This window comes from Gopherus flavomarginatus, chromosome 3, assembly GCF_025201925.1.
Source record: "Gopherus flavomarginatus isolate rGopFla2 chromosome 3, rGopFla2.mat.asm, whole genome shotgun sequence".
Taxonomy (NCBI): Eukaryota; Metazoa; Chordata; order Testudines; family Testudinidae; genus Gopherus; species Gopherus flavomarginatus.
Window position 1 is genome coordinate 171,939,131 of NC_066619.1, and position 22,271 is coordinate 171,961,401.

Here is a 22,271-nt window from a genome sequence, read left to right on the forward strand (position 1 = left end):
TGCTGAATGTCATATGTTAACCAGAGTATTAAAGGCATAATAATTCAAAGTCATTTCAGGATCTGCTCTCAGTCTTTCAGGTTCCGCAGAGATCTGGCAGAGCTTTGTACACGTACCTCTCTAAAAGTACTATAACATATGTTGGTTGAAAATGGCTTACATCTCAGCCAACTGTAGCCTAGCAGATGTCAAATGTTCATAATTATCCATAATAATATTTGATACTGCTAAGTGGCTTTTCTCTTTAAAATTCCTTTAAGTTCTTTATGCAAAATAAACAGCCAAATCTCTGATATATTGCTTACACCTAGTTCTGTTTCCCATATGACAGACACAGCTGTTGATAGGCCGTGGGACGTACTAAACACAGTATTTGTTCTGTTTGTCCATTAGTAAATTGTCCGTGTGATGTTTTGTGTCGTGTTGTTTTGGTCCCATTTTATGTTGTGTCCCTAGGGTCTGCCAGGCTTCCCCACAGTCGCTGCTCTGCACAGTAATCAGATCCTCACCGTCAAGGTTTGTGGCTGACATATACCAGTCCAGTCAGGTCTCTCTATCAGCATAAGAGTGCACATGAATAGTTAATTTTGCCATGGGATACCAATTAGCCCATCTTACTTACTATGGGCCTAATTCTGATTTCACCACGCATGAGTTTCATGCTGTAACTCCACTTATTCCAGTGGAATTGCTCCTGAGATACAGGGTGAAGGAGATTAGAATCCAGCTCTGTGTGTGTTAGTACCTACCCTAGCACTCACATCACACATACTCTGGAAGGGCTTTTTGGTTTGTAGATGAAGTTTTGTTATAATTGTGCTTTATTAAGACATACAGGAGTATGGAAAATGTCAAAGTACTGTTCATCAGGCACCTAATGAGCACAGGCAGATTCAATTATCTGTTTTTATGTCATGCACCAGTAGTTTAAACTGTACCCTTGCAGGTGCACTTTGAAAAATGTGCAAATTATCCACAGAAAGGATTTAAACAGTCTAGGTATGCCTGGATTTCAGATATCATTAAAATGGCACCATTCTTCATGGCACAATATGCTGGTTAGAAAATCTGACTGAAAATTGAATTGGTGCTTTGTCTATGGAATCTTTGCTGAAAGACCACCATATAAGAAATATGCTGATTTTATAGCCCTAGGATTATAAAATGTTGATGAACACAGAGATGCCTAGAAGAATTGCTGGGAAGAAAACTTGTGTTATGTTACCTTCAATCAATCCATAAGTAACAAAGCTTCTATTTTGTATCCTGTCAATCCAGATGTTAACTCCTTTAAAAGAAAAGGCACAGATTTTATCAGACACAAGCACCAGTTTATACTATATTAGCTATTATAAGTCTAATGTGTATATATCTTTATTTCTTTCTTGGGGCCTTCTGATGTCTATTCTTCAACTCTCTCATCTCTGACCTTCAACCTTTGACCTCACCTGCCTGATCAGATGGTGTTTCCTAAAATCAATCATGGGTTTCTCTCTGCTGATCAGCAGCTCATTAAACGCCGCCTCATTAAGGTAGTGCTTAATCTCACTGGAGTCTGGTTCTCCTTTACGTATGAATATTACTCTATACTGTACTTTTTGTCATAAGCCTTCTTTTAATGGGTAATTAATCTGAAAAATGTCTTGGAGCCAAATCATTTTTGATTAAATGTATTTGTGTAAAATAGCAGTGGAAACTACACAAAGCTTTGCTAAAAAGTTCATAGTTAAAATTCAACCAATGAGACTTCTTACAGTAGTTTGTCTTCTGGAAACTGAACAAAAATGCTATTTTTTTTAAAGGAAAGAAATGTGTTTTGACAATTTGTAAATTAAATTATTGCAAAATCTATGTATCTAAATCATAAAAGTAGCCACTTATCATTATCAAACAGCTACTGAAAACAGATAAAATATAATATGGAACTTTTCAGCAAGGAAATTATATTTCACCATCATTTTAGAACTCCATCAGTGCTCGATTGTTGAGCTTTGCAAAATTATTTTGAAAATATAACAACTCTGAGCAAACCTACTCACTGAGTCTTTGCTATGAATCTATGATCATGATGATCACAAAGTGAAAATTATACCTGCTCTTCCAAATCAATTATTTGCTTTGGGAAACTGGATGAGTAGAGTTTTGCAGGGCAATACTAAACATCAGTGTAAATCCTGCTATTGGACACGCAGTTTGGGAACTTGAGCCTCACTCTTTGTGACTGTATTGGCTGGTTGCACTGTACAGGTGCAGCACACTAGTCTTCCGAGGCAAGTGCAATTTCTGCCATAAGAAATGAAGAAGCTGTTTAAAGACCATCTCCATCCATGATCAAAGTAAGCTTCCTGCTCATAGCAGCAATTTCAGCCCATCAGGAACTCATTATAGGTAAATCGGTGCCTTTTTGTGAGGCTTTGTACATCTGAAGACAAACTTCTGATGATGATTTTGTTGACTCCTGTTCAGGGTGATCAAGGACAAGCTGGACCCCCTGGTCCTCCAGGGCCACCAGGACCCAGAGGTCCTCCAGGAGACACTGGCAAAGATGGCCCCCGAGGGATGCCTGGAGTACCGGTGAGTTAGCCTAGAGGATGTAGTAGCATCACTGTGGTATATGAGTGCTTTACAAGCATGAATAAATTTAAACTCAGAAACACTCCTGTGGGATGGGAAATAATATTATTCACATTTTATCAATGGGAAAGCTGAGCCATAGGCAGGTTATATGACATGCTTATGGCAACACGGTCAGTAAGTAGCCTGGTTAGGAACAGCACCCAGATATCATGACTCCCAGTTGTGAAAATTGTTTCCCCTGGTTCCTGACCTTTCTGAATTTTTCCCTGATATTCTAATTATTGCAGTGCTGGGCAGCCTCTTTGCAAATAAGAAGAGAATGTTTCCACAGAGCCCCTCACTGTTTAAAGCTAAACTGGAACCTAGTTATTGTGGGTTTGATTTGACTTCTGGTTCCCTAATGATGATTGATATTTTTTTAAAATGAAATTAGAGGAAATAGATTGTTAAACTCTATACACTATTCTCAGAGCCTGATTCTGCCATCCATACTCAAGTTGAGCAGTATACTGCTCCTCAGAAAGTCCATACATTTCAATGGCACTACTCACAGTCATCATTTGTTTGGGAAGAAGAATCAGGCCTTTAGCTTTTTGGCATTTTGTTGTTGGAGGTCTGACAAAACTTTTTAAAATTAAAACATAGATACAAAAGTCACTTGGCCCTATTTTTAACAAGTCTTGGAAATACTCATGACTTTACACTTTAGTGGTGTACTAAACTCTTTAGGTTTATGTTAAGGAGATCGCCCACCCCGATTCCATTTTCATAGTCCTATGGGACATAAAATCAACATTGTGAAGGAAAATTCATGGTTCCACATGTGAGGCCAGGGCAGAAAGACCTAAACCTTTCCTAAAGAGTCCATTTTTTCCAAAAGGAAAATACATCCAAGCTCATGTTCTGATCTCATTCTGAGTGCCTCATCCTACATTATATTAACTGTATAAAAGTGTAGAACATAACAATAATAGATCAGCTCTATTAAAATAACTTTGGAAAACCCAACAAAACCTGGCATTTAGAAGTCTGAGTCCAAAAAACCTTGCAAGAGTTGCCTTGAAAAACCTTTGGTTAGAAGAACACAGTGAAAAGTTGTATACACCATTCTTTAAGGTTCATCTCAGCCACCCACTCACTTCTGCCAGTGATGCACCATCCCTGGATTGTCAAAAAGAAACTTTGGGCTTCATTTTGATATCCCTTACCCTGGTACAACTCCACTCACATAATGGAGTTACTCCTGCGTTACTGTTGCTTAAGTGAGATCAGAATCAGCTGTCTGACTCCAATACTGTAATTTTCTCTGGATAATGCCTAAGAGGCTGAGGAAGGTCAAGAATGATAGAGAGCAAGACTGATTATAATGCGACTTGATTTTTGCTTCTCAAGCAGAGGAAGCAGAATGAGAATAAGTAGGCACAGGGACTGATTTACGCTTTTATTTCTACAGTCCTTCCAAGCCATAGTGAAGGCACTTTAATGGGACAGTCTGTGAAACCTTACATTTATACTCCTCTATACCTGTGGATAAAGGCCTTCAATTCCCAGGGTAGTCAATACGGCATTTTTAACAAACGCAAGTTGAAGCGCACAAAAAATAACACTTAAGAATAGTTACCTGCAGCAGCCACTTACCATATGCACAAATTGCTTCCTAGTCAGTGACAAAGCATTCATCAAAGATGGAACAATTTAGCGACAATGTATCAATGTCAGAGAAAGCTAGGATGTCTGAGAACTATTCCATTTCCTTTTCTAGCACTCTGTGTAAATAAACCATTTAGATATAGTTGACGTGTATGTAACATCAGTGGTTTTTTATATTTTATTTAGGCTCCTGAGGGCCAGATTTTCAAATGTATTCACATGCCTAAAAAGATGCAGATAGACACCTAGTGGGATTTTTCAAAAGCTTAAATGGGTTTCCCAGTGAAGTCAGTGGGACTTTGCAGAATCAGCACCTTGCAGGACTGGACTGGCATCATCAGATGATGACCTAGTTAAATTCTGTGGCTCTCCCAAGTTATGCAGCAGCAGAGGTTGCCACCATTCAGAGATAAGCACTCCCTCACTAGTTACTGCTGTATGTATTTGGCTGAGGCTTCCCTCTTCCCTGAGCGGACACAAACTCAGCTCTCAGGCTCATGGGAATGACATTTCCTGATTTCTGCTCAGTGAATCCCCTGGCATCCTGACACCAGAGCTTTTCTTCTGTGGCTGACTGATTTATATTTAGTCAGACAGGAAAGAGTTGTTAAGGGGCTACATGGCATCTTCCTAACTGACACCGTTTTTTCTGATATTTAAACACAAATGGATGTTTTAGCTGAAGATTCATCTCCCTTGTCTCACACATCCAACAAAGCAGTGATTAGAGAGTGTAAGAAAAGAGACACTGAAGAATTCCACAGCTAGAGGACACAGACCCCTCCACCATCAGCAAACTCCATACTAGAGCAGCTGTTAATGAGATCAGCAATGTGCCCTCCTCTGCAACTACGTGTATTTAAAGGAAAACTGGCCAAATGGTGGACCTGCCTTTATCTTCCTAGGAGAAGTGGCCATATTGAACAGTTGCACCAACACCTAAGTTTCAGTACCGCATGCCTCCTCAGAAGGGAATGGAGTGAGAAATCAGGTCTCACTGCAGCTATTCTGGGGATTTCTCAGTGCTTATGTCCCAGAATACAACAATATGCTTCGGAAACTCTAGCATCATTTAAATTAGGTGCCTCTAGCATGCTCTGAGAAAGTTTGAAGCAACTTTGGCTTTACTTTGCCTCCTTTATATCTAATAAGATTAGATAAAACCCATCAGTTTTGTGATACCCACAGTCTTCTTTACCGCTGCAGAGAAAATGGAAAGGTTTCTGTCAGTCAGCTGAACAGTAATTCCTCTTCTGACCTACTCAGTGTGAGACAGAGTTTGGAAAAATTCTAGGTTGAGATTTTCAAAGCCAGTTGTGGGATTTATCCACACAACTCTCATAGACATTAATAGGAGTGATGTGGCTTTGAAAATATCAAGCCTAGGTTTTTAGCAGTTTATGTAATGTGCCAAAGCATTAATTTGCAAAGAGGCAAGGTGTGTGAGGGAATCTCTTTTATTGGACCAACTTCTGTTGGTGAGAGACACAAGCTTTTGATCTTAGCTCCGTGTAAGCTTGAAAGCTTGTCTCTCTCACCAACAGAAGCTGGTCCAATGAAAGAGATTCCCGCACCCACCTTCTCTCTCTAATATCCTGCAACCGACATGGTCACAAAACACTTACTTTGCAAAGTCACTTATAAGCCTCCTCACAGAGAATGTAATATGTAGTTGTAAATGACCTTGAAATGCACAAAAAGGAGGTCTTGGGATGCATATGCAAAACAACATTACTTCATTTTCCTTTAAAGCTGCAGTTTGCTGGGAAGGAACATTGTCTGTTCATTAGAACAGGGGACTGCAAGACAGGATATTTGGTACTTAAGAGCTCTTGAATTAAGAAAATTATCCTATTAAAAGATTGAAAAACAACTAGCAACTCTTTGAAGCCCATCATGTTACCAGGAAGGATTTTTACCTGCCATTTTAGTAACCAGTGATCATAATAATATATATTTATCCATGCAGCTGTCACGTGCTTCAGTAGGTATTTTGGTGTAATGTAGTTAATAGACATTTTAATATTACTAAGTAGGGAGTGAATTAGGGTGACCAGATAGCAATTGTGAAAAAAAGGGACAGGGAGTGAGGAGTAATAGGTGCCTATATAAGAAAAAGTCCCAAAAAATGGGACTGTCCCTATAAAAACAGAACATCTTTTCACCCTAGAGTGAATGTAAATAACATTGATATAAATCCAATTTGTTTTTAAGGGAGAGCCAGGAAAACCAGGTGAACAAGGGTGGATGGTAAGTACCTTTAGTTCTTCTGTTTGCAGTTCACTAAACAGTTATAAAAAGTACCTTTATGTTCTCCTCATAATTAATAACTCCAAAGAATCTTATAATTTTGTTCTACTTAACCTTTTTTTGTTACAAAAATGTATGGATCCTCCTCTGTAATGAGAGCATTGAGAGCTCCTCTGTAATGAGAGCAGCTGAATGCCCAGCTGGTCAACTTAAGTCAGGTGGTCTCTCTCTACTGCACAAATCCTTTCTCTCTCACCAAAAAAAAAAAAAAAAAAGCCCAAACCTGGGTGACAACATGTTGCAAAAGAGGCATGTAACAGGCAAAATATACTTGCATTAATTGCAATTTGTTCAGGCAGACAAATTCCCTGTTCTTGTGAAAAATGTCATCATGGCTTTAATGATCACAGATGATCAGTTCTTGGTGCTAATCTCATCCCCAAAATAGCACCTCATATGGAATAGCATGTGTAGCATGGAGTATTTGCTCTGTATTTACTCAGAGGATAAATGTCACTACTGAATTATCAGATCTGCTTTCTTCAGTACCAGACTTTATCTGTAGGTTTTACTATCCTGAAGTGGCATTACTGGAGGCATCACTGTCCCTGCTTTTGCCCTTCAGTCAATGAAGAATTGAATTCACCCCACTTCTTCCCTATGTGATCTGCCGGTAACTCACTCATTCTGTTTTCTTCATGGACCAGCAAATCCAGTGGGAGGCAGTTAACTCAGTATGATGTATGTTAACATGTAACTGATTCTGAAAGCATCTTTTAAAATACAATGGATATTTTTACTTTCTTTATCCACTTGGGACCCCGAGAATGAGTTAACAATATCTTTCTTTGCCAAACCGAAATTTTGAGCCATATGCATGAAATCACAGAGGGACAGTGGAGCATTTTTGTTCGTATTTTTTAAATTACTATTCTTTTAAAAAAAAGTTTTAGGAGAACAGTTTTGGCACATGACCCTTTACATTCGTAAATTACTCTCTCTTGTTCTAGAAATTTTGAGTCTTACTTTAATTCACAAATTGTGTGGCATGAATGGATGCAAATCTACGCACATAAACGTCAACGCTTTGTTCAAAGGGAAGTTTTGCAAACATTGGGGAACCTAAACTGACCCCCAAAAGGAACCAAAGTTGAAATGTTGAAGTCATAATGCAAACCAAATTAAATGGTAAAATGTTATCATCACTGAGCCAGATCCTCGGCGGGTATGAACTAGCATTTCTCCACTGACTTACTTGAAGCTATACCACTTTACCTCAGCTCAGGAGGTGACCCATCGTTTAGTTCCAAGAGTATATTGCTCAATTTTTAATGATCTCCTCTGTACTTGTGTTCTCAAATAGAATGACACTTACATTTTCTGGGATGCCATAGCAACAGATCTACTGAAGAAAAGCGCTATATGAAAACTAATTAATTGTTGCTGTTGTTTTTTATGTCAGTGAATACATATAGCATTGAAGCCACTACTTAATCAGAATTTATGTGAAGTTTCCTATTTGATAATTAGCTTGCTTCTTACTTAGCTATTGTTTTATCCAGTTGACTTCACCAGTGCTAAAGAGAAATTCAGTTAAACGTAAATACCTACTATAAGAATGAATTACCATTGCATGGGCAAGTCTCCTTTTGGAGCCATACAGGACCATATTTTCAAAACTTCTCCGTGTGCTCATTGTACATACAAAACAGGATCAGTGAAATCCTGGTTCCAGTGAAGTTAACGACAAAACCTTCATTGACTGTGCAGCCTGGATTTCACCCCTTATATAAGGTTAGAGCTTTACACTGTCCCCTGGTTCAGATTTCTGTTTCCATTTTTCTGCCCTCAGGCTGGCAGGGACTGGAAGTTTTGTAGGGCCAGCATACAGGGAGCAACAAAATGTGTACTGTCTCTTTAAAGGAGCAGCGAATTTGTGAGGTTTTGCAAGTGTTCCAGTGAGGGGGACTGGACGCTGCAGGGGAGACAGTTTGGGGAAACTTGGGGCTGAAAGGGGTCTTGGTGTCACCTTGCAAGTAATAACTAGGCTATTGGAAGGCCACTGTGCTGTGAGCCAGCTGCTGCTGGTGTCAGGGCTCTGAGCCAAAGCTGCACAGCACAGAGTCACCAAGGGTTACAGGGCAGATGGTGACACAGCCACTTACTCGAGCATCACACCAACATGCAAGTAGGTAATGGATGAGTTTTTTAAAGTCACAGTATCACACTTTGATACAATCATTTATTGCCATTGAAAAGTGTTTTACTTCATTAAGTTTTAAAAGCATCTAATATAAATATGCCTCAATAAGCAAAAGCACTCACGTATCCTTTATTTTTTCATTACGTTTTCTCATTTGGCATTTACATTCGCTATCCATGAAATCTGATATCTTGTAAAACAAATCATCTGTGCTATGCCAGACATACAAATAAAAATGGTCAGAGTTCATATTTCTTACATTTCCTTGAACGTTAAACATCTAGGTAATTTGAAATTGGATACAAAAACACCTTGAGTGATTCTTCCTAAAATATTACAATCTGAAATTACTTTACTTTTGAACTACATTGTAATATTTACAGAACAGATTTATATATTTCCTCCTCACTATAACACTTTTTCCTGTTCTGTAACTCGCTAAAACACACATAGTTAACAGTCTGTGCTTAAAAATATTAGGACAATATAATGATTATTCTGTTCTTACCCCCACTTTTTCATTTTATTAGGAGAGTTGGCTGTGTAAGGCAGTTCAGAAGAAAATCCTGGTCCCACTGAAGTCTATAGTTTTGCCATTGACTTCAATAGCACCAGGATGTTACTCCAGGTGTTTACTAACCAGGGAACACCCAAGTCAAATCATCTGACACACCTCCATTTGTTCATCTTTGCTGTTCTCAACCCTAAGGAGACAGAACTCCAGAGACCAATTAAATTCACAAAGTAGTGATTAAAGCCAATCTGGAAGACTTCTGGCTTTTACGTACACACGCACACAAACCTGTTGGGTCACCTTACCCCAGGATATCCCATTTTCCACTGGCATCAGATGGATGCATGTGCAATATGTAGTACACACACTTACAATCAGCTGGAGCAATCAATTAGCTTCCCCGCTGCAATTATACACAATTAGCAATATGAGATTCTTGTGAACTACAGCCTCCCTCCAGTCTCTCATTCAGAACATATGTGCCAGTGGTTAGACTCCAGAAGACATTCCCAAACCTGTCTTCCATCTCCGGCAATGCTCTGTATTACCTTCTGAGATATTAGCTAACTAATTTACTCACTGTGTATTTTAAGATATTATACTGTTTAAAGCAGAAGCTTTACAGAGATTTTGATGGCCTCCGATTAGCAGAAGCTGCACTTCTATTTTTATTGTATTTTAGCATTTTTCAGCTCCCTGTTTTGTGCAGGCATTACAACAAAGGTATTGAAACCTGACTGCTTCAGGTTAGCCTTCCCAGTCCACATTAGAATTTAAATAAAAGTGGTGTACTCATCAAATGTGCTGAGCACCTGCAGCTCCCATTGACTTAGTGGGATTTCAGGGAGCTCAGTGCATCTCAGAATCAGACGACTTTAATTTAGTACCTTGGGTTTTTTAAGCTATCATCCAAAATTGTTTTTCACCCTTACAATCTGGACTAAGGGATCTTGGTACAGGCTTCCTTTAAAGAACTCATTGTTATGATGCTATTGTTTTCATTTTGGAGGTGTATGAGGCACTCTACTGCATGTCTCAAGGTTTATAGGGAGTGCTATTTTTGATAGCAAGGTCAATGTAACAGTGTTTTTGATGGCCTTATTCCACTTCACCCCACGTACGTGGATCAGTCTCCCTCGTCTTGTGCGCCAAGTGACCTTACTATCCCTTTTCAGACCCCTAATCAAAATTCAAGTCTTCTGTCTAGCTAATGCCTGCTCTGATGCTACCTTCTGCTGTACTGATGCTTAAGCATTTAGGGCTCTATCAGACCTTCACGCCACTCTCCTACATTACAGCTGTACTGTCTGAGTGAGAGCTCCAGTATGCTTGGTGTGGCAATTGCTGTGCCCCTAACGGGGTGCACTACAATGTGTGCTCTTTTCTGTGGTCAGTCAGCTCTGCTGGCCAGTACAGTACAGAGGGGGTAGCACCATGTCTCCAATGCACTGAAGTCAGTACAAAACTACCATTGGCCTCAATAGAATGGTTGAGAGCCCTACATTGTAACTGTATTTCTTCAGGGCAGGGGCCAGGACTTTTACTTTGTATATAAAGTGTCTCTCACATCCCAGTCATTATATAAATAATAATAATAATAATGCTCAAACTGGAAAAAATATGGTGTGTTCCCACCATTCCACAGTTTATCCTTTTTTATCAGCTATTAGGAGTAATGGGATGATGTAACCACCCACAGTACACCTCTCTGTTTGAGTTACTTGATCCCGGTTATTAGAGGATGCTAACAGTTATCAAGTATGCTTGATACAGGAGAACTGCAAGGAGCCCTTTTGCTCACTAGCACTAGCCTGACCACTTACCCAATGTACTGCACTCATCTGGACACACAATCAACATCCTGGTATTTTTTCAACTTCACTTTGAAATTTATTGCACTTTAGTGCCACCCACGATTAACAATCAAGAAACATGCATTCCTTCATTCACACATCCAGCATTTCCTGCCCCCCTCAGCCACCAACAGACCTTATAACCAAGCACCAATCACTTAATGGAAATAAGAGCTGACTTACTCTATAAGTTTCTTGAAATCTGTGGCCTGGAAGGACTTCTCCTCCAGCCTAGTATACCAGACATCAGTTCTGGCCACTATCCTGATCCTCCCCATTGCTGAGCACACTCAATTCCCACCGAAGGTTGGAAGCTGAAAGCACTCAGCACCTCACAAGTGGCTTTCCGCATCTCACAAGATCAGGCACTGAAGTCAACAGAAAGGAGGATGCTCAGAATATTGCACAATCAGGCCCTAATCCTGCTCTCATTGATGCCAATGGCAAAACCCACATAGTCTTCAGTGGGGCAGGACTGGAACCTAAATAATGAGCTACCCTCATTCCCAGCAATGAATTAGTTCAGGGAAGTAGTGCCTGAAAGTGATAGAGTTTCTGATCGTGAAACAGGAGAACATTCTATTTCTGTATGAGGCCTTTAAGCAAAAGCTTCAGCCAAAGGCACTAACCTAAATTTTTCAAACTTGGATGCCCAAAGTTAGTCACATAAGTCCACATGCAAAACCTACATAACTCCATCCCTACTGCCAATTTTAGGACCCATAATTCACCACTGTTGGAGCTCATCCATGCTAGAAATGGTGGTGGCTGTGGTGTGTCATCCAACATCTGTGTGGATGAACAGTTGAAAAGTACAGAAGGTTATCGTGGCAGGGAGAGTGTGTTGAGCAAAGCACATTCTGCACCGTGGACATTCCCATGACCTCTATCTCCACTAGCCACTGATGGAGTGAAGATCACACTTCACTCTCTTGAGGAATGTTGTAATGGCTGTTCTTCCACTGTGTGCCAGGAAACTCCAGGAGGCATTGTTTCCCTTGGCAACCTCTGCCCTTCCTTCACAGCATATACCTATAAAACAAAATCCATCCCTATATTTCAGAGCAGCATTTTCATTGTGCAAGCTGAGTGTCTAAACAACTCCAGTTCTGGTACTGCTCCCCTCTTCGACTTGGGCCAAGTCACAAAGGGCTGGATTCTGTGTTCTCCTCTGTTTGATTTGTGTCACTCAGGCAGCACAGAGACAATGGACATACCTGACTAGTGAAGAATTTCCCCTGCATTTGAATCTCTCCAGGGGTATAAGGCTGGATGAGGTGGCAGAACCAGCTTCTGCAACAGCTGTCCCCACCTTCCCTCAGCCTTTGCCTAAGAAGAGGGATACAGGAAGGAGTTGTGTTGGAGCTGGTCTGACTTCCTCCAGGACCAACTGACATGGATCTAGGAGCTCCACGATTTCCCTGCTGCCTCTTCTCTGCAGCCAAGCTCCATTTGGGTGCAGTGAAGAATCCAGGCCATTGAAGTCCCATTGAAATCAAGGGGACTTGAGCACATGTTTAATGTTAAGCAGATTTTTAAGTGCTTTTTTAAGACAACAGCCCACTAACCTCTCTGATCATCTGTAAAATAGGGATAATAATGCTTTCCTACTTCTCAAGGGTGATGCTTAAGAATAATTGGTTAATGTTTTTAAATTGTGTTGAAGAGTAAAAGCACTGTAAAAGTCCCACAAATACTATGCCGATTTGCTGAGCTACTGGTCCTAGACTAAGAGAGGTGTGTGTTGGCGGGAGGGGGAGTTTATGTACCTTTTTTCCCAAAAAGTGTTCATTGCTTAAAACTTTCCCTTACATTGGCAAGCAAATATGTGATGTAGGTATTTAATTGTGGAAGCTCACCTATTTCTTAACTGGTATCAGTAGCAGAAAAGCCTTAGGCCTTGGCTACACTGGCGCTTTACAGCGCTGCAACTTTCTCACTCAGAGGTGTGAAAAAACACCCCCCTGAGCACTGCAAGATACAGCGCTGTAAAGCACCAGTGTAAACAGTGCCGCAGCGCTGCAAGCTAATCCCAATGAGGAGGTGGAATACTTGCAGCGCTGGGAGAGCTCTCTCCCAGCGCTGGCACTGCAACCACACTCACATTTAAGCGCTTTGAAGTTTCAAGTGTAGCCATACCCTTAGTTTCTAAATGCTGACACATTTGCAACTATAAGAAGAAACAGACAGAATGGAATATAAAAGACTGAAAATGGGGGAAAATCTGAATTTTTCAGTGTGTAGTTAATGCTATTCCAAAAGAGAGGAGAAAAGATCCATTGTACATTTCCAGCAGAAAGTTTTACTTTTTCTTGATATCCAAAACATCAGCTGGTCTCAGTCCGGCATAATAGTGCTTGCACAATAAGGCATTTTTAATTGGTCATTTAAGCTTAAATTGGCTACATTATTATGCTAATTAAATTATTTTCCCTTTTCAGGGGCCTCAGGGACCTCCAGGACAAAAGGTATAGTATAAATAACAATACTGTGAAAGTGATTATACTTCCTAGTGCCAAACTGCAAGCAGGAGAGGTGAATGTAATTAGCTACTGTACACCACATTGAAGTAGTTAGTTTAGTCTGTGAATTTTGTTTTCTGAAAATACAACTACATAATGTGAGACATAAGATTTCTAATTTCGCCCATATAGTAAATTCAAGCAATGCAGAGCAGACTGTTTTCAATCTGTCTGCTGAACTTGCAGGTTAAAAGGTCACTATAATTTTCTTTATTCAAGTACTGTATAACTATGAAACCAAACTTAAAACACTGTGAAAGGTGGGAGATTAAGTTTCAAATTGAATGCATGTCTTTACTCAAGTAGATCAGTGCCATATGACCAAAAAAATGACCAGAAGAAATAAAGGATTTAGGTGTTGCTGATAAATTGTGTTTGGTTGGCTGTATTCAGGTGGCCTGCTGGTGTCTTCCTATTTCTATGGTAACCTGACAACTGACTTCCTGTGAATGCTTTCAGCATTATTTAAACTCATCAGGACTGACTGCTGCAGTTTGATGGAATGAACCAAGGATTTATGGGATTGAATCATTAGAACAATACTAAATATATCGGTAATAAAAACTAGTAGATGGCACTTGGCCAGTGTGTGACCCAATTATCATGAAGGCCAAATTGTTTGAAAAGTGATTGCAGAAGATAAACAATATTGTCAAATATGTTTAAGAAAAATCATTTAATGATTTAAAATCATCTAGACAAAACCTAAAAGAATAGTTATGCTTCACAGGTGGGAATGATATTATCCTCTGTTTTTCTGTCTCTGAGACTGTCACAGGCACAGCATTTTTTGAAATGTGGGTTGTTTGGCATCAGTTAAAACAAAACTTTTAAAAGAAAAAGAAGGTAAAAGCTATGAAGATGTTGTCATAAACGTAGTCCCAGATTTGGACCTTAGCGTCCAAAATATGGGGGTTAGCATGAAAACCTCCAAGCTCAGTTACCAGCTTGGACCTGGTAAAGCTGCCACCACCCAAAAATTTAGAGTGTTTTGGGGCACTCTGGTCCCCCCAAAAACCTTCCCTGGGGACCCCAAGACCCAAATCCCTTGAGTCTCACAACAAAGGGAAATAAACCTTTTCCCTTCCCCCCTCCAGGTGTTCCTGGAGAGATACACAGAAGCAAACTCCGTGAATCTAAACAGAGGGAGTCCACCCTCTCTATTTCCAGTCCTGGAAACACAAGCACTTCCCTCTTCACCCAGAGGGAATGCAAAGTCAGGCTAGTAAATCTAACACACACAGATTTCCCCCTGACTTCTTCCTCCCACCAATTCCCTGGTGAGCACAGAATCAATTCCCTGGAGTCCCCCACTAAAGAAAAAACTCCAACAGGTCTTAAAAAGAAAGCTTTATATAAAAAGAAAGAAAAAGTACATAAAAATGGTCTCTCTGTATTAAGGTGACAAATACAGGGTCATTTGCTTAAAAGAATATTGAATAAACAGCCTTATTCAAAAAGAATACAATTCAAAGCACTCCAGCAACTATAGACATGTAAATACAAAAGAAAAAACCAATAACCCCTATTGTTTTTATGATCTCTGTACTCACAACTTGGAAACAGAAGATTAGAAAGTAGGAAATAAAAGCCCCCTCATAGCCGAGAGAGTGCAGGCAGAGGACCAAGAACAAAGGACTCACACACAAAAAACCCTCCACCCAGATTTGAAAAAGTCTTGTTTCCTGATTGGTCCTCTGGTCAGGTGCTTCAGGTTACTTTTTTTCAGGTGAAAGACACATTAACCCTTAGCTATCTTTTTATGACAGATGTAATGGCTTGATCCAGCACCATTCAAGTCAATGGAAGTTTTCCCACTGACACGAATAGGAGCAAGATCAGGCCCTAGGACCAAGGAGAGGAGCATTGTATGCTTAGCAATATACCCTCTGATAAACAGTGTGTGAAATTGTAAAGCTGCCCTACTTCCCATGTTGCCATTTTAAAACTACTCCTTCAAACTTGGGAGGTACTTTAATAGCCTGTTTAATATCAGCAAAACCTTTTTTTTGGTGGGAGGAGGGGGAGGGAATTTTAGAAAATCTGAGATCCCTTTGCGTGATTAAGCATATGCTAATTTTAAACCTGTTTTATTTATGCATGTTAGCATCTTATAATATAAGAAAAATCAGCAGATATCAATAAGGGAACAGTCCATACTAAAAGCAACAGTTTGTCAAGAGCCTGATGGCTTATCTCCCTTCTGAGTCTGTGCGCTGCCCTCTGTCTTTTGGGAGGAACAGCAAGAATATGTGAAGTGTTCACTAATGCCCCCTATTCCTGGTTAGCATTCATGGTCTGCTTGCATCAAGCAACAACAGGGCTGGCACAGACAATGCTACCAAGTCTGCATCCTTAGGGAGCCTCCTGGTCCTGAAGGCCTCCGCAGCAGGGGAAGGGTGAAATGCTAGTTTGATATCTCTTGCTAAGGTTACAGTGCCACGTTGTATGGAATACAAACAATTTCTGACTGACTCACAGCTCTATGGAGCCTTCTGAGAGTTCAGGTTGTCTCCCTTTATTGCGGCCCATTCTGGGACACATGACACACTTTCTCCTTTTCCTATTTAGCAGGAATTTTCCATCCATTATTCTCCTAACCCAATCCATCCACAAATGCAGGCATCAGTATTGGACACATTCCCTAATGACTTCTGTGTCCCCGACTTCTCCCAGTGGACTGAACCTTCTAACTGGTGTGCATAGCTGGATGGAGGGGAGAGGGTCCCCCACTGATTCTTTGGTCTTGCAGAAAGTGGACCCAAATGGATGGCTTTGCAGGTGGCTCTAGATTTGTTTGAAAGAGTCCTAGGAAACAGTACACCCCACCATTGGCAATTCCCTTCCCTTTAGAACAAACTAGCCTTTTTAAAGAGGCTCAGATACTTGTGATTTAAGCTGAGGATGTGTTTATAAATGGATAGTTTCAATTTATTTTTTCACTGAAACTTGCTGTTTAAAAAAAACCCTGCTATGTCAGCACATACTGTACTATTGCTTTCCTCACCTTCTGAATTGTCACTGAAAATTCATAATGACAGTTGTACAAGTTAGTACAAGAAGACAATGCATCATAAAGAAGTTTGAATTTGTGCTAAGGCTTTATAAAAAAGATCCCTCCAGTGTTGCATTTCAGTGCCGATTTCTTTTTAATTCTTTCTTCACGTCTGCTTCTTGTTTGATCTATAGTGGTTTTTAAAGTTTTGATTGTAGTAAGTAAAACTAAGCAGTTTAAAAAAGTGGCTATCGCTTGCAGTGCCAGACAGAATTCCATCTTATCCCTTAAAAGTACCAAAGATAGATCAGTGCTACCAGTTAGTAGCTTTGGAGCATAGTTCCCAATATGAATATTTTTGATCGCAGAGGTCCAAATACTAAATGTAGGGCACTCAGTCTTCCAAATTCATGCAGTGGTCAGTGGAATTGAATTATAATTCCTTAATTTGTACTGAAAGTTTCAGAACATCACAATATAATCAGCCATTTGATCTTGATTAATGTAGTAGGACATCAAGTAGCTCTATTATTATAACACTAGGACACTTCTGATTAGTGCAGAAGGTCAAGTGAGAAAGAGCCCTTACGGTCAACAAACAATGATTATTTTAAAAAACATTTTGCACTTATGGCAAGCATGTATTCAACATAATTCTTTAAAGTATTGGGTTTAGAGCTGACATGGTTTATGATTTGTTTGTCTGTTAAACTTGCTAAACTCAAGTCTATGGTTCCCACCAGGGTTCTGTTGGAGTGCCTGGTGTTCCAGGAATAGATGGACATATGGTGAGTCTATGAGTTCAATGTGAAACTTTTTAGCCTTCTTTTTCAGTGCTGAAAATGCTATTTACTTGTGTTTCTAAAGCCAGTCAGAGTTTTTCTACATGAAAGAATTGCAATGATATAACCAAAGATGCGATTTTTAATGGATTTTTGTTAACTTGATGCCAAAGACTCTATGGACACTCTTATTTTTGTTTGAGGGACTTTTTCTGGTTTAGCTTAAGGCAACTGGAGACAGGTGAAGTGAAACTGACGTTTAAGTGAAACTGAAACAAACCACTGTGAAACTGGACTAAGAGTGTTCACACAGGAGTTTGTTTCACTTTAACTAAAACAGTTTGAAAAAAACACCAGTATAACTTAAATGGAAATACCTCATGTAGACAAATACTCAGTCACTATGTCTCATTAGGAATAATTTTTGATTTCTCAATTCATACAATGAAACTTTAGTTTTCTGAATTCCAGGGAGAGTTGTGAAATATAACAGAATCAATGATTAGCTATAAAAATACACATAAATCAAGTAAGCAAAGATAGCTAGACAAAGATTCTGTTCAAAATGATAACACTATTGTTGCAAAAATAGATGCTGAGGTAAATATGTACAATGTTATTGTTAGTTTTAAATTGAAGTTTGTGTTGCAGGGTTTATTTTGGGTTTGCGTGTTATATATAGACAAATACTGCAGTCCCCAGTCATGTGTTATTCAGAAAAAATTCCCATTGAAGTATGTGGGAGTTTTACTTGAATAAATAGTAAATAAAGATTGTGGGATCTGGCCCTTAAATGGAAATGACGAGATAAAGCTTTTAAGCTGAAACGAATACAGTCCTGTTGGTATCACGAGAACATGTAGTTTTAAAGTCTTACAATTAAATTAAGACAACAAATAGCCTTAAATTACTACGTACCCAGAAAAAAAAGACAACCTTATAGCTTGTTGTTGGGCCCAGTCCTGCAGAGAGCAATTTTACCCCCATGAATACTTCCATTCAAGGTAATGGGACTACTCATGTGAGTAAAATGACTTATGCTTCAGTTTTTTGAGGGTCACACCCTCAGTGAGCTAGGTCCTCTACCTGCGAGACACCTATGAAATCCGAATCTAGAAACAAACTTCTTCTTTTGCGGATACACAAGACGCAGCTGTATTTGGCTGTTTCTATAGATCATGCCAAGCTTTGCTGCTAGGTTCAGAGGGAGATAAATGGAAGTTTGTCAGATGGAAGTGTATAACTTTACCCAATGTATCGACAAAAGAAAAACACAAAAGATTTTTTGCAATTTCTTTTTTCTTTCTCATGGCTTAATACCTTGCTATAAAGGACCTTGTCTTCTCATTCACTTGCACATCTACCAACGTGATACATGCCATCATGTGCCAGCAATGCCTCTCTGCCATATACATTGGCCAAACCAGACAGTCTCTATGCAAAAGAATAAATGGACACAAATCTGACATCAGGAATCATAATATTCAAAAACCAGTGGGAGAACACTTCAGCCTCTCTAAGTACGCAGTGACAGACTTGAAGGTGGCAATTTTACAACAAAAAAACTTCAAAAACAGACTCCAAAGAGAGACGCTGAACTTGAATTAATATGCAAATTAGATACAATTAACTTAGGTTTGAACAGAGACTGGGAATGGTTGGGCCATTACACTAATTGAATCTATTTCCCCATGTTAAGTATCCTCACACCTTCTGTGGGTCATCTCGATTATCACTTCAAAAGTTTTTTTTCTCCTGCTGCTGATAGCTCATCTCAGTTGATTGGCCTCTTACAGTTGGCATGGCTACTTCCACCTTTTCATGTGCTCTGTATGTATAAATATCTTCTTGCTGTATGTTCCAGTCTATGCATCCGATGAAGTGGGCTGTAGCCCACGAAAACTTATGCTCAAATAAATTTTAGTCTCTAAGGTGCCACAAGTACTCCTGTTCTTTTTGCAGATACAGACGAACATGGCTGCTACTCTGAAACACGTCTTCTCTGCTGTTTTTACAGTGCCTAGCTCACTGTTGTGCTACTAGCAATAAATAATGAATAATAAAATAGACTAGAAATGTAGAGCAACATAAACTTAGATTCACTGTGGAAAAATGCAAACTAATCCATCTGGGGGGAAAATAATCCCCCAAACAATTATTCAGTTGGGAGGGAGGAGGGATTTGTCTTTGGTCGCTAGTGAAATCAATTTGGTAGTCCTAATCTTTTAGTTCCATCACCAAACTGACTCACAATTCAGCGTGACTGATGGTCTCTGCTTACAAGAGAGGCCTCTGACTAAAACAGCAGGGGTGTTTCACATCAGCACTAAGAGCTGTTGGCTGTGCTGGGTGGGGAAGTTTACATAATATGCCTGGCCTGGCTCTAGACAGTACTATGCATCTGTTTTTCTCATGAACACTTACTTTCCTACCAAACTTCAAAAACACTTGCAGGGAATACCAAACGGAAAAAATATAATTGATTCACTGTGTTCAGATGACAAACCATTGCCTATAAAGATGGTATTATGCATACAAAAAAGCCCTAAAGCATTACTCCGAAGTTTTTAATAATTTATTTTTAATTGAGTTTTTCTTAACAACAAAAGTACAGCATTTTAACATTATAATTTTCAGTTCTGGATCTATATAATTTGATGATAATAGTTAACATTTAATAGTAATTTCATTTTATTGCTAGTAAAATATGAACCTAATTTTGCCATAATATCCAAGGGAGACCCCAAAAAAATAATAGTGTTGTCTGTTGTAAGACAACAAAGGAGAAAATATTTTGGAATCAGCATATGTGAGATCTAAGAAATGTTAAAACATCGTCAACCAGCTTTTTCATGGGGTCTCAGATTTAGCATCTGCATTGTTGCAACTGTGCTCAGTTTTGAGAGAACGATTTTGCAGGCACAATCACTTATGGGCACAAACAGTAGAGTGTAGATGCTAATTACCAGTACGTTATTTGTATGTTCAAATGGGGTTTGTGACCATGTAGTCTGCCTCCTAAATGTTATCAAGTGTTTCCACCAAAGTGTGGCTGCAAAATTAGTAACATCATCTTTGAAAATTTGTACTACTCAGTTGTAAAGGAAGAACAAGATTAATTCCAGGCAAATTGAACTATATTTGACTGATGATTCACTTCCTATTAAAAAAATATGTCTAGGGGTTTGAGGACACAAATGTACTCAAGCAAATAGTTCTTACTCATATGAGTAGACACTCATATTGGACTACTCATATGAGTGAGGATTTGCCGGATTGTGGCCAATATTTTTATCAAGATAATTTGGAGAGACCAGTATGTACTTTCATTGCAGGTACAAAGAAATGATTCTATGATCTCATAATTTGTAAATCTACCTTCTGAAAGTTACTTGTACAGTGCGGTATTCATACTTTACAAAGGAAAAAATAAATATGCAGTTTCCATAGGAAAAAAAGGAAAAAAGTTACAGATCCTTACTTGCCACTCATCAAATTTAAATTGTGCTTCAAAGATAGATCCTGACATTTTCTATTTATCGTTTTATGTTCTGATTTCCTGCAGTAGTTGTGACATTTTCAAATGTTTTCCTCTGTATAACTTGAAGACATTCTTAAATGGTTATACATTTCCTATAAAGGTGTCAGCACATTTTCATTCAGGTTGAGCACTTTCCTTTTGTCCTGGAAGAAAGAATGTGCACATTACTAAATTAAGAAACTATATCCTAGAGCAGAGCTATAAAGATCTAAAATAAAAATATAGTCAAAATTCTTTTCATTATACCACAATTGTTTTTCACGGCCCTTGACTACATGTAATATTTTATTGTGAAAGAAAATGAATTACTTTAATGTAGCACAAATGTGACAAAGCTGGCATGTTGCAATTCCTTTCAGTAAATGACCAGTAAATTCCATTTGTTTGTGAATAAATGAAAAAAGAATATTGAAAAGCTAAACTAAAATAATATTGTATAATATATAAAGAGACATATAATATACTGTACTGTACACTATGCAGTATAAGGCCTGTTCCTGCCAGTGAACTGTGCAAGTGGATCCCTGTGCTCATATGTTGGTGCCAAAAGGTTAAATCTTTCAGATAACATGCAAAGCCATATTTCCATTTTATGCAGAAGACACTGATGAAAAAGACTGGGATAATAACTTTAGTGTCTGGCTTAATTTTTCCATTGTCCATTGTAGGCTTCTCTTCCTCTGTAGTCTCAAACTAGAGATAGACTCCTTTGAGAAATGAATGTTTATGCTCAAGAAGCTAGTCTTCATGAATTAAAGTTAGAGTTTGTTGTGGGCTGCTGTCTGGTGATTCTGGCAGTGTTCTTATGGATTTACTGTGAGTTGCAGAATATTGAACCAGCCTCAAATATGTGATGCAAATCATCTCCCTTGAAGGCATATGGGTAAAAGTTTAGAAAAACCTTAGAGCCATGATAGCCTTTTAATGAGTGAACTCCCTCCATCTAATGATGTATTGGACTAGAATCCAAGAGGCATTAACAGAGTTAATATTTTCTTTCTGAGGATCCAATTCAGGAAAGTATCTCTATTCAGGAAAGCACTTAAGCATGTACTTAACTTTAAGCATGCACTTAAGGCCCACTGACTTAAAGTTAAGCATGTGCTCAACTGCTTTCCTCGGTTTTACTCTCCCTTCAGAAATAATCACTCACCTTGAGAAAATTTTTTAAGGTTGCCTTTACCCATAGCAACACTCCCAGCAGCTGAAAGTCCGCAATGAAGTTATGTTTTCTTTTAATGCAAGCAGTGTAATGTACAGCTAAGCCAGGGGTTCTCAAACTGGGGGTCAGGACCCCTCAGGGGGTCATGACGTTGTTACATGGGGGGGTCACGAGCTGTCAACCTCCACCTCAAACCCTACTTTGCCTCCTGCATTTATAATG

At 39.1% G+C, this 22,271-nt stretch overlaps 1 protein-coding gene across 1 annotated transcript in view; it reads left to right on the plus strand.

Moving 5' to 3' along the window:
• The window catches only part of COL25A1 (collagen type XXV alpha 1 chain), a 446,709-nt gene that overhangs the window by 316,045 nt on the left and 108,393 nt on the right, over positions 1 to 22,271 (plus strand). The window contains exons 10-14 of the mRNA XM_050946748.1: positions 1,461 to 1,532; positions 2,467 to 2,574; positions 6,442 to 6,477; positions 13,489 to 13,515; positions 17,308 to 17,352. Of these exons, the coding sequence (XP_050802705.1) occupies positions 1,461 to 1,532; positions 2,467 to 2,574; positions 6,442 to 6,477; positions 13,489 to 13,515; positions 17,308 to 17,352 (288 nt within the window). The remainder of the gene's footprint in view (positions 1 to 1,460; positions 1,533 to 2,466; positions 2,575 to 6,441; positions 6,478 to 13,488; positions 13,516 to 17,307; positions 17,353 to 22,271) is intronic.